General features: G+C 50.3%; 1 protein-coding gene across 1 annotated transcript in view; it reads right to left on the bottom strand.

The window, feature by feature from the left end:
* Positions 1-721: 721 nt before the first annotated feature.
* The window catches only part of NRXN2 (neurexin 2), a 278,572-nt gene continuing 266,841 nt past the window's right edge, over positions 722-12,452 (bottom strand). Inside the window, exon 21 of the mRNA XM_067543925.1 lies at positions 722-5,016. Coding sequence (XP_067400026.1) covers positions 4,121-5,016 — 896 coding nt within the window. The 3' untranslated portion in view covers positions 722-4,120. The remainder of the gene's footprint in view (positions 5,017-12,452) is intronic.

Here is a 12,452-nt window from a genome sequence, read left to right as displayed (position 1 = left end):
ACGGCAGCACCCACTTGCAGTCCATGCTCACCGTGGCCCTGATCCAGGCAAGCACATCGGCATGCGCTTTGCACCAACCCCTCTGTGCCACCCCACTGGCCCAGGTGGGGCTCACTGCTTGGTTCAAGAGAAGCAGCTGCCAAAGAGCTGTGCTGGATCGATGCTGCAGGGGTGGCATTTTTCCAGCGAGCTCAAAGCCCAGGAGCAGGCCCGAGGATTTCCAGAGCTCAGTTCCTGTCCCAGCATCAGCGCTCTTGGGGATGCGCGCTGCTCATCTCAGGGGCTGGGAGCTTTGCAGAATCTAACCCCAGGAGGTAGACAAGCATGTGTTCTAGTGGGTGAGTAGCAGTCAGGATATCTGGTTGCACTCCGGCTCTGTCACTTACCTTGAGCTCGTCTCGCCAACTCTTGATGCGTTTCCCCTCCCACCCTTCGTCTAGTTAGACTGAGCTCTTTGGGGCAGGGACTTCTCTCACCATGTATCTGTGCAGCGCCCGCCCAGCCCCATGGGGACCTGGTCTCCATTAGGGTCTGTACAGCACCAGGCAGAGTAGGTCCCTGACCTTGGTCTCGGGGTTTGTGCAGCAGGCAGCACAGTGGGAACACCGAGCGCGGTTGGGAGGGTCTGTGCAGCGCCTGGCACAAGGGGGCCCCAGTCATGCTCAGCAGTGTGTGTGTGTGTGTGTGTTGGAGGGGAAAGGGGGTGGTGCAGTGCCTGGCATGACAATGGCCCTGATCTCGGTTGGGATCAGTGCACCTGGTGTGACAGGAACCCTGATCTCAGCCCAGCACCCAGCCTGACAGGGCCCCACTCTATTGGATGCTACTGCAATATAACCCCCAATAGACAAGGTACAGAGCAATGGAGAAACAGATCCTAGGTTTCCTATGCACAGCTCAGTCCCGTGACCATCTCTCGGCCCGTTTTGCCCACACAAAATGAGGACTAGAACTCCAGAGTTGTACGAAGTATAGAATCAGTTGTATTCCCCTTTGCGATAATGTACATGGGTTGAAAGGTTTTTTTTTTGACTTCATCATAATTGGTAACACTTTACAGTAACATTGAAGAGTACAGGAAGTTTACAGGGTAAATATGCAGAATCACAGAGTATTTTCCCCAAAACAATCAGGAAGAGGTTTTTTGTTCTTTAAAAAACAAACAAACAAAAAGGATACGAAAAAAATGAATTAAAAATTTATTTCCTCCCCAACTGGAATGCCTTAAAGGAAAAAAAATTGGGAATTATATTGTTAAAATAAACCAAGCTCTCTATTTTAAAAAGAGGATATTTATCAGAGTGTCATATGTTTAAAATAGTGTTTGCAACCTTCATTTCTCTGCCCGAGCCCCTCCCCCAAACAAAAATAAAATATTAATAATGTACAAATTAATTTACATTTGATAATGTTCATTACACTCCGAGACAGGCAGCCAGAAATCCCCCTCCTTCACCCTGCAGACAGTTAGATTCAGTGGCAACGTTTGGAACGAAGGAAACGGCAATAATCATCTGCGTCTTTACGAAAAAAATTGTTTGTTTTTGTTTCTAGTTAAGAGAAAAATACAGAACATTGGCTCATGCACTGGTCCAGGTTGCTGACAGATGCCCACCAAATGTCACCCTGGCCAAAATTCTCCAAAGTGTCTAGGTGATTTTGGAGCCTAAATTTCATTTGCAAAAGCTCGCTGCTAGCCCCTTTTGGCATTTTAGCATCTAAGTAGAGGGGTTTTTACAATAACCTTACCAGGATTGAGAAAGCGAAGTGCCTGTCTCACCTGCATCCTATCATTTTGAAAGAAAAAATTCCAATCCAAATTGCTCACACACACCCCTTCCTGGCGATGGGCTTGATCCTGTTTGGGTTGGAGATCCCCAACCCAATCCAGCACAGCCCCCTTCGCTTTATTAATGATACTGCCACATAGAAAAGGAGTTTGATGCTAGATCTGGCAGATGCATGGGGCACAATGAGATCTGATGGCTGGAAGTTGGCTCCAATAAGATGCATGTTTTTAATGGTGGAGATGAGGAATGACATTTTAGAGCCGTTCCCCAGGGTCTGTGGAGGATTCTGCCTCCCTTGAGGGCTTTATATCATCTAACAGATGTGGTTTAGTGGGGCCGCAAGTTGTGGCATAGGTGCAGGAACCTCTGGGCAACATTCTGCCACATCTCCCTTCCACTGTCTCCCTACTGGCTTCGCCTGGACGACGCCCACGCTTTGAGCTAGATAGGTGTCGAACAGGGATGAGTGGGAAGGATGGAGCTGAGCCCCAGTGGAAAGCCCCTGAGAGAGCAAGGCCCTGTGGCACCAACCTGACAGGCCAGTTCACAGGCAGAGAGATGGGCTAGGAGTCTTGCAGAATGAGGATCCAAGACAGGAGTTGGTCTCCCACAGCGGTGCCCAGGTACCCTACCTGCAACGCCCCCTGCCACAACCATGCCTCAGCAGGGAGATTTTTTGTCTCTACCTCTTTTTAAAACGTCCTTCCAAACCCTCCTTGATTCTTCTGTGTTAAACTGTCCACACATATACTTTATATAATATATATATTTATATATATATATAGATAGATAGGTAGATCTCTCTTTATATATAGTCATTTGAAAAGCCTTCAATTCCCCCGGTGAGGGGAGAATGTTGGGGGGATGACAACTGAGGTGAAGGAAATAGTCCAATGCCTCCCCCCACCCCCCGCGCACACACCTTCCATTTGCAAATTCCCATCAACAGCTGCTTAAGCCCCGTTCTGGACACCTTGAAAGGACAATAAAATTTAGCAACATGCTCTGAGAAGACACTTAAAGGATGATCACAATAGCACCTTGATATGGAGAAAAGGGGGGGGGGGAACCAAGGGAGGCATGGGGGAAAGAAATTATGTAGTCAATCCCCTAGAAAACAAAACAGAAACATCGTATATATTTTCCCATCTCCCCCACCCCCACAAACTGGTACCCCCAAGCCAGTCTCAGCTGCCATAGCTGTTGCTTTAACAAAAAACAACACCATCCCATCTCGAACCCGACCTCCCTTTGTGTTACTACAGAGAGCCGAATGGCCGACCAGTTCCATAGCTGGACAAGATCCATGTTAACTGCTTTATTTACCATCATCATTATTAATGGATTGATTTTTATTTTCCCGAGAGTTCGTGATTTTGTTTGTTTTGTTCAGTTTACTCCACACATTTCCAAGACTCTGACACATTAACAAAGAGAGAGAAAAAAAATCAGTTATAATTAAAGAAACCCCCCCTTTTATTTTGTTTTAATAATAATTCCGAGAGAGATCGATTTTTCACCCCCAAAATCTTTGCCCAGCCAAGTTTTCTGGATCCAGCTGTATCCTGCTCCGCGTCGGAATCTTGCTGATACGAGAAAAATCAAATCTTTTGTATCCCAGTTGGATTCCTGTTTCCAAACAGGGCATGGGAGAGGGATCTAAAAGGGGTGGGGAGATGTACTCAGTTTCATCCGGAAGAGGAAGCCTCTAACCTCCTGGGATAACAGAGGGGGGAATCAGCTGTCACGTACGTGTGTATATATATAAATATATCTCTGTCTCTTGAAGGCAAAATCCTGGCTCAGCTTTATCTAGGGAGCTCCGGAGCCTTCCTCAATCCAACTCCCCCATCCTCGGATTCTCATTTTCTGTTCTCTCTCCGCGCGGCCGCTTATTTCTGATGCGAACGTCTAACCATGGCGTGTGTGATTTGATCACCCCCTGCCCTGCTCTTTTCCCCGATTTCATTTGCTAAAAGGAAAACAAATTAAACAAACCCGCAAGATCTGAAGAAATCCGAGGCAAGGGGTGGGAAGCGAGTGTGATTTTGATTTTGGGGCGTTCATTATTAATTTGTGGGGATGAATTGAAAAATTAAAAAAAGGGGGAAATGAACGACTTGAAACCAGAGCGGGGTGTGGGTGGGGGGCAGGATCCACTGATTGCCTCTGTGATGCAGAGGGAAGAGAAAGAAAGGCTGGGAGGTTTCGTTGGTCTCTTGTATCCAAAGATTGGCATGATCTGAGCCGGTCTCACCCTGCAATCGTCTCTCTCTCGTGCTTGCCACCAGAGGGACAGGAGGGAGGCGGGGCTGGGGGGGGGCAGAGACTCACACGTAATATTCCTTGTCCTTGTTTTTCTTGCTCTTGCTGGGGGTTTTGGTGGCAGAGGTGGGTTTCTCCTTCACCACCGTGCCATTGCTCTGTGCCGAGTTGCTGATGTAGTTCCGGCTCTGATCCACCTGGTAAGAGCCTTCGTCCCGGTTTCGGTACTTGTACATGGCATAGAGGAGGATGAGGATGCACAGGGCAGCGGCTGCCACGATGCCAACCACCATCCCCGTGGTGCTGCTAGATTCGCGGATCACCTCGACAGCCCCCGGGGGACCCCTCTCCCCCGAGCCGGTGGGGTTAGCTGTGGGTAGATTGTGGAAATTGGGGGAAGATGTTATACCAGGGTACTTATGCCTGTTACGGTTGTCGAGTTCAAAAGAGGTGGGCAGAGGGGGGTGCTGGTCTGGGTGGGGTCTGGGGGCCTCACGATTGTTCATTTTGCCAGCGGGGATGTTACGGACCAGGTCGGGAGAGGCGGTGGAGGTCAGGAGCTCGGGAATTGAGGATGAAGCCGGCACGCCTGTCCTAATGTTGGGCCTGAAGCCTTGGGACTTTTTAGACGCTCCATCTGGCCTGGCCAGCAGGGTCCTATCTGTTACCAAGGGGAATGTGGTGTAAAAATCTTCGTCATCAGTAGGGGGCAGGCTGGAGTCGAAGACCTCACCCGAGGCGTAACCGGAGGCCTCAATGCCTTCTTCACAATCGCTGTCCTCTTGGTCGGCTAAGCACGGGGGTTTTTGATTGGTGGAAGGGGCTAGGGTGTCTCTGGTGGCTTCTATTACGGTTAGGAAGGGGCCAAAGGTAGGTGGCGGGGGTATGAATGGAGACCGGGTGGCAATTGGTGGGGTGTCTAAGGAATCTTCGGTAATTATGGGCAATACTAATTCACCTCCTAGAACAGAGAGAAATAAAGGGGGAAGAGAAACAGAAAAGGAGAGATGGGTTAATACGAACCGGAGGAAAACCTGCCACATTTGGGCACAAGAAACTGAATCAAACTGATCAACTGAATTTAAAACTAGACTCGTTCCCCAATCTCTGGCTGCTTTTTAAACGAATCTTTACGACTGTTTTTCATTTTAAACTGTAGCTTTTTTACAGCAAAGTCTAGAGAAATCATAAAGTTAAAGAAAAAGAATTTAAAAAAGAAATTAGTCATTTAATGCAAAAAAATTAAACAGATTTTCAAACAGCAGAATTAACTAATAATAAAAGAAAAACCCTGATTACAAATTGCTTTTCACATTTCTTTTTCTTCCCCTCCTTCTCTCTTTCATTTCATTTTTTCCCTTTCTTTTTGTTTTAAAAATAAGAGAGCAAACCACAGAATTCAATCAACTTACATCAACAAATTGGCCATGTGATTTTAGCATGAAGAAAAAAAATTACAAAAAAGAAAACTAGGTAAGAATGTTTTTTTGGAGAAAAAACAACTTTTTCTTTCTTTTTTTTTTTTTTAACATCTCTTTTCTCTACCACTCGCCTTTTCAATCGTCTTGCTAGATTCATTTCTCTGTTTCTTTCTCTCTTTCCATCTAGATCCATTTCTCTTTCTATCTATACTCTTTCTAGATTCATTTGTGTCTATATTCTTGCTTGATTTTTTCTTTCTAACTAGATTCATTCCTCTTTTTCTAGATTAATTTATCTATAGCCTTTCTGTTTAGACACATTTTCTTATCTCTCTTCTTTCTTTTTATCTAGATTCATTTCTGTTTCTATCTATACTCTTTCTACATTCATTCCTGTGTCTATCTATATTCTTTTTTCTGTCTAGCTGGATTAATTTCTCTTTCCTTCTAAATTCATCTATAGTCTTTCTGTCTGGATACATTTTCTTTTTTTACTTTCATTCTATCTAGATTCATTTTTTCTTTCTATATCTATTTCCTTCTTTCCACCTATCTAGATTCATTTCTGTTTCTTTCTATATTAATGTATCTACCTTTTTTCCCTTATTCATTTTCTTTCTAGATTCATTAATCTTTGGTCCTTCCATCTAGATGCATTTTCTTTCTTTCTTTCTTTTCTTTTCTCTCTCTTCTATCTAGATTCATTTTCCTTTCTTGTTCTGCATATTTTAAAATCTTCCCCTGCCCCCAACCAGACACATTTTTCAACTCTGTCTGTCTGCATTTTCCATTCCCCCCTCCCCGCCCCCCCTTTTTTTAAACATCTGGCAACCAAAGTTGATGCTGAAATGACAAGGATAATACTGCACATTACTTTGGTCCTTTGCTGTGGTTGTAAATTTGGTGGGTGTGTGTTGGGCAAATACACATTGTAAAAAACACATCCATAACTATATTTTCAGTTGCTGCTTCACCAGCTGGCTGGGCCCTCTCTCTACTGAAACTGGAAAGAAAGCCAATAAAGGGACAGAACTAGCACGACTGAAGCCAACAGGGATCGAAACCAGGAATCCTGACAGCCAGTTCCATTTGCTTTACCTATTAGACTTCACTCCCCTCCCAGAGCTGGGAACAGAGCCCTACGGCGCTGCTGAGGATGAGGGCTCTAGGAGTTTGGTAGCCCATTCCCAATATGTGCCATTGCCATCCGCTGGTTCCCAGTTTCCTCAGATTCTCAATGAGATTATGCCAAAGCCAAGGGCGCCCTAGCTGCACCAACCTTCCTAGCAGTAGCGGGATTAGAACTCCCAACCCTCCTGCCTCTAAGCCACCCCTCCACCGGAGCTAAAAGAGACTCTCTGTTAACTGTGCGGGGGCTATGTCACACAAAGCCATGACTCTGATTCCTCCCAGTAGAGGCCAGTGGCACCCACCTCCCAGCCACTTCATACAGCACAGGCCGTAGTGGTGCTGTGTCAGACAGTGATGGCACTGCCTACCAGGACAGAACTGGGGCACTGGGGATCCCCAGGCCAAGCCTCTACTGGCTGTCTGAAGGGGTAGGGCTATTAGCACCCATGCAATGGGCTCAGAAACCTGCATATGTAGCCACACCAGCAGAGGGCGCTGTCATAGGAGGGGGGGTTGTGACCCAGCCACTATCTTCTATGGCTCATAGACCAAACTCTGCTCCGCTTTTGGGGAAGCAGCTAATGTGGAAGGGGAAAGAGTTACACAGCAACCAGAAGCAATGGTTTAGTGGTGTGGGAGTCAGGACTCCTGGGTTCTTTTCCTGGATCTGGGAGGGGAGTGGTGACTAGTGGCTAACTCAGGGGTGGTTGGGTGTCAGGAGTCTTGAGTTTTATTCCCAGCTCGGCTATCGCCATCTCTTTGCTGGTTTGCCAGCGAGTCACTTCACTCAGCCGCTCCTTCATTTGCAACAGAACAGAGATAACATGACCACTCCGCAGGGGAGCGAGTGAGGCTGAATGAGCTCCATGCAGTGTTGTGAGCTCCCAGGTCTAAAGTGCCCCACAGTAGGGGGAATATTAGGGTGACCCTGCTTCACAAGGCTGCGATGCGGGTTAAACGGATCTGTGCGTTCTCAGAGCCCCCTCCGGCAGGGGGTGCTGTGTAAGCAAAACACTGCTTAGCCAGATCCCTCCGACAAGCCTGGGCCTCTGAGCGGCGACCTGACATGGTGTGTCGAGGGGGAGACAATGTTGGGTCAATTATCTTAGTGGAGACGGAGTGTGTTTATGAAGGAAGCTCACAAGAGATCACCGTGGCATGAGATTGGACTCCGGGTACCCAATAAGTGCAAAAGGCACGGGGAAGGGGGAGAATGGCTTGGGGGAAAATTAAAGGTTATTGGATGAAGAGGAAAAAAGGATAAAACTTGGAGGGGAGATAAACTGAAGGGGACAGTCCTGCCTACTGGTGGTGGAGACAATAGACTGTAGGTGCCAATCTTGGCTGGTGGAAAATACACTGGGTGAAGTGACAGCTCCAGAGGCAGCGCTTGGGACCCACAACTATCGAGCTCTTTGTGCAGGTGGCATCATGTGTCAAGGAGTTCCACAGGTTAATGATGCAATGTACAAATGGAGTCACTTGACGTGTGTTGTCAGGAATTTCACTGGGGGTTCCTGAATGGTGAGTGAAGGTGAATAGCGGATCCCTGCTGTCTATGTCCCATCCATCCTTTTAGACCTCTCTAGTATATCCCCTCTCTCTTTGCTGAGCTAAACACTCCTGATCTTTCCAGCCTCCTCTCCTTCCAAGTCTTGAATTGTTTTCATTGCCCTGTGATTTCTATCAAGCTGGGGCCATCCCATAGATTTACACAATGTCATGAGAATATTCTGCTGTATGACATTCTCTCTCTGCTTCCACACACACACACTCCTGCTTATTCTGCACTGCTTGAGTGCTGCTGCGCACTTCGCAGAGGTTGCACCTGAGCTGCTAGGGGGCATGGTACTGCAGGGAGTGGGGTGGGAGCTCAGTAAGGGGTGCTCTCTCCTCAAGGTCAGTATTAATCTCAATGCAGCACTAGGGGGCGCTGTGCTGCAAGCAGTGGTGTATATTAGCAATAGGGAGTCAGCTGCATCTCAGCACTGAGTGAAAGATCCCTATATAAATGACCCCTGCACCCCACCCCAGAGGCAGCTGCAATTTAATGGTGGGCAAGAGATCCCTGCATAACCAGCTCCCACGCCCCACCCCAGAAACAGTTGCATTTCCCCACTGGGTGAGAGATCCCTGTAGAAACAGGCCCCCCAATTCCCCACCAAAGAGGCAGCTACATTCCCCCCCACCAGGCAAGGGATCCCTGCATAACCAGCCCCCATGCCTCACACCAGAGGCAGTTGCATCTCCGCATTGGATGAGAGATCCCTATCGTTCATCTAGCTCAGAGTCACGTACATTAGCCCGATATCATTAAAAGCTGCATTCTTTGTCAGCTGGGGAAAACAGAGTCGGGGGCTGCATTATGGTTTGAAAGGCAGCAGTAAATAACAGGGAAGGAGCTTCTCTCTGCAGTCGCCCATGCCAATGCCAAAGCCTCCCGTGGTTGACAGAGAATCCACCCTCCCACGCCTGGACAGATCAGTAATGGAAGTCACCACCTCATTCCCTAGGCCCATACGCTTGGTGCAGTGAATGTAGCCATGTCACTGGGCTGAAAGGGCCCATGGACCCTGCTTATTAGAAGCCTTGCTGGACCGTTGGTATGAAAGGGTGTACTGGGATTCTGGGCTGGCTGGGCCCCTGGGTCTGACCCAGGGTGGCAGGGAGGAAGTGGGATACCAGGCTGGCTGGGCCTTGACTCAGGGTGGCAGGGAGAAGGGGGGATACCGGGCTGGCTGGGCCCACATGTCTGACCCAGGGTGGCAGGGAGGGCAGAAACTGTATCACCCAGTCCCAGGGATACCAGTCCATGTGCTGAGTTGCCTTGGCAGGGGATGGGCTGTTCTGCACAGCTGGCTACGTGTGAAGAATTCCAAGCTGACATGGCAAAGCCTGGCCCGGTAGCTGTGGCTGCTGGGTTGGGGGCAGCATGGATAAGAGGTGAGTAGTTGCCAGCAGCCAACCCTGCCCTCAGACCTTGCAAGCCCATAGACTCCAGGGGTTCAAGCACCACCAGATGGGCCCAAAACACCAGGAGAGCATTTTAAGATTCTCCACTGTTTGATGGTCTCTGTTTTGATTCCAGAGGCCCCTGCCCTGGGGCAGTCATGGTGCAACAACACTAGCTCCTGGCCTGCTGCTGAAGGACCTCATGGGCTGCAGCTCCTGGCTTCTCCCTGCACCCCAACATTGCATTTGCTAATGTCAGATCCCACTGCTGAGCTGCCCCGCCCCCATTGCACCTGTGCTCTCCTGCGGCTTCCAGCCCAGGGGCTCTTCATCCAGGCTGTCACCCAGGCCAGGGCCAGCAGCAGGTAGGGCAGAAAGACGAGGGGACAAGCCAGCCCATTGTTTGCAGGAGAGGAGGGAGAAGGAGATGGGCCAGCCCATTGTTTACAGGAGAGAAGGGGGCAGGCTAGACCATTATTTATAGGGTGGGGAAGGACTAGGAGGAGGCAGGTTAGCCCAGTTTGTGGGAAAAGAGGGGGGAAGAGGGAGTAGGCTGGCCCATTGTCTGCAGGAAGAGGGGGGAAAGGGAGTGGGCCAGCCCATTGTTTGCAAAAGGGGAAGCAGAGCTGACCAAGCTGCTACACTCTCTCTGCCCTCCCCTCCCCAACTCACAGAGTCCTCTGCTGGGGGGTAAAGGGGGGGGCTCGGCCTGCCTCCTGCAGCAGCCCTGATTGGTTGCCCCCAGTGACCCCTGCGTGGATGGGCACATTGGTCTGATCCAGCCCTCTGCTCTAACCTCTGAGAACTCTGAGCTGCCCTCCCGCCCCACTGGCGGCTGTGTCAGTGTCACTCCGGATCAGGATCCTGGGGGCAGGGAAGGGGAGCGTGTACCCCGAATCCGGGGGAGGGGGGACGGGCTGCAGCCAACTTAGTGCCCCCCAGCGCTGCCGCTCCCCGCGTTCATTAAAGGCTGCAGGAAGGTGCGTGTGTTTAACGAGCAGCCCGCGCTGGGCTGTGCATTGGCTCCGGCTCCGGCTCCGCCCCGCCGCTGGGTTTATTGTGATGCTGCTGGAAACATTTGGCGAGCGCTGCACAAAGGAGCCGCGCTGCCTTTGATCCCGGAGAAGAGAGAAGCCGCATCGCCGCGGCCCCCTCGCTACGTGAGGAGGAGAAGAAAGGAGGCGCCAGCAATGACTCACCTCCCCGGGGAGGGCCAGCGTTTCGGGGGAGCGGCTAATTAGGCCCTTGTTTTAGTGGGGAGCGCAGCCCGGCTCGCCCCATTGACATTGGGGCTGGTGTCAAAGGCAGGCCCGGGAACTGGCGGCTTCTAGCCCAGCTCTGGGAGGAGAGCGGGGTCTGGAGGGTCAGAGTGGGGGTAGGGGGTTGGGAGTCAGGACTCCTGGGTTCTATCCTATTCCCAGCTCTGCCATTGATCTTGGGCATAGTCCTTCCCCTCTTGATGTCTGTTTCCCCTTCCCCCCTTGTCTAGTCAGACTGAACTCCTCAGGGCATGGATTGTCTGTGCAGCACCTGGCCTAACGGGGACCTGATCTCAGTTGTAACCTCCAGGCACTGCTGCTTGATTTGATTATGGGGATCATCTTCCCCTGACAGTCTTTAGTAGCAAGCCCCTGGGAGGTCTGTCCATCTCATGCCTCCTGTCACACAACCTGAGGGGGTGAGCTCCTGCTGAAAATAGGGCCCTGATCCTGCACTCCAGGATCCTTCCACAGGGATGCATGTGTGCGTGGACTCACACTTGTGAGCAGTATGGGTATGGCATTTGTGCATGCACACTAAGCGTGGTGCCCTAACAGCACAGATGTGTGCTAGCCTAATTACAGATGTGAATGAACCTCGAAGGCAAGAATAGAGGGGGAACCCAGAGGGTCACTATTCCCACAGAGAGGTGTGCTGCGTATCAGTGGCTCGCAGGCAGACACCAGGCAGTGTAGCTGTGCAAAGGACCATTGCATAGACATGGAACTGCAAGCCAGTTATACAGGTGGGTATGGTACCCTTTGCAGTCAGGGGGTACTGCCAGCTAAAATACAGAGGGAGATGGGCAAAGAATGAAAGGGATCTAGGGTTTTATCACAGAAATATCTCCTCAGGATATGTGTTACTTGACTGCTATGGAGCAGCAGCAGGGCCTAATGGGTAGAGCACTGGCTGGGAGCAGGACTCCTGGGTTCCATTCCCAGCTTTGTCATTGCCCTCGTGGCAGTCCATTCCCCTTTTGGTGCTTCTGCTTCTCCTCCTGCCCTTGGTCTATTCAGACTGTGAGCTCTTTGGGGCAGCGCCTGTCTCTCACTGTGGGTGTGTCCAGCTCTTGGCACAAAGGGGACCTCAGTCTTGGTCAGAGCCTCTAGCTGCTGCTGTGATATACACAAGGGCTGGTTACAGCCATGTGTGAGCCCAACGGCAGGATTGAAGGTTACAGATGTGCCTGCCGCAGCTCCAGCTGTGCGTGGGTGCTCTGTAAATGCACCAAGGAATGCAGCTAGGCTTTGTGCCCTTCCAGCTGTGTGCTCCAGCGAAATGGTGCATTGGAAATTGGCAGCAGTGGGGATATTGTGACAGGGGACCTGAGTCTCCCGTGACAGTAATGGGGATTGAAGGGGAGCCGTGCTTCTGAAAACTAGGCCATGGGCCAGATCCTTAGTTGGGGTAAATCAGTAGCTACATTGACTCCAGTGAGCGCCCCCTACTGAATCACTCATGCTGCTTCCTGTAGCACAGCACCTCCTAGTGGCATGCTGGGTCAGCACTAACTATGAGGGGAGAGACGCCTCTGCTGATTGTGCCCCCAGCACCAAGCTGGGATCAACTCTGAGTCCAGTGTGAAAACACCCCCCTGCTGAACCACTTACAGCCTCTGTCCAGAGAGGGT

This window comes from Emydura macquarii, unplaced genomic scaffold, assembly GCF_026122565.2.
Source record: "Emydura macquarii macquarii isolate MOO-44397 ecotype Brisbane River unplaced genomic scaffold, CSIRO-AGI_Emac_v2 contig_968, whole genome shotgun sequence".
NCBI classification, from domain to species: Eukaryota; Metazoa; Chordata; order Testudines; family Chelidae; genus Emydura; species Emydura macquarii.
Note: the sequence above shows the minus strand (reverse complement) of the source record. Positions and strands in the feature narration are given on the sequence as shown.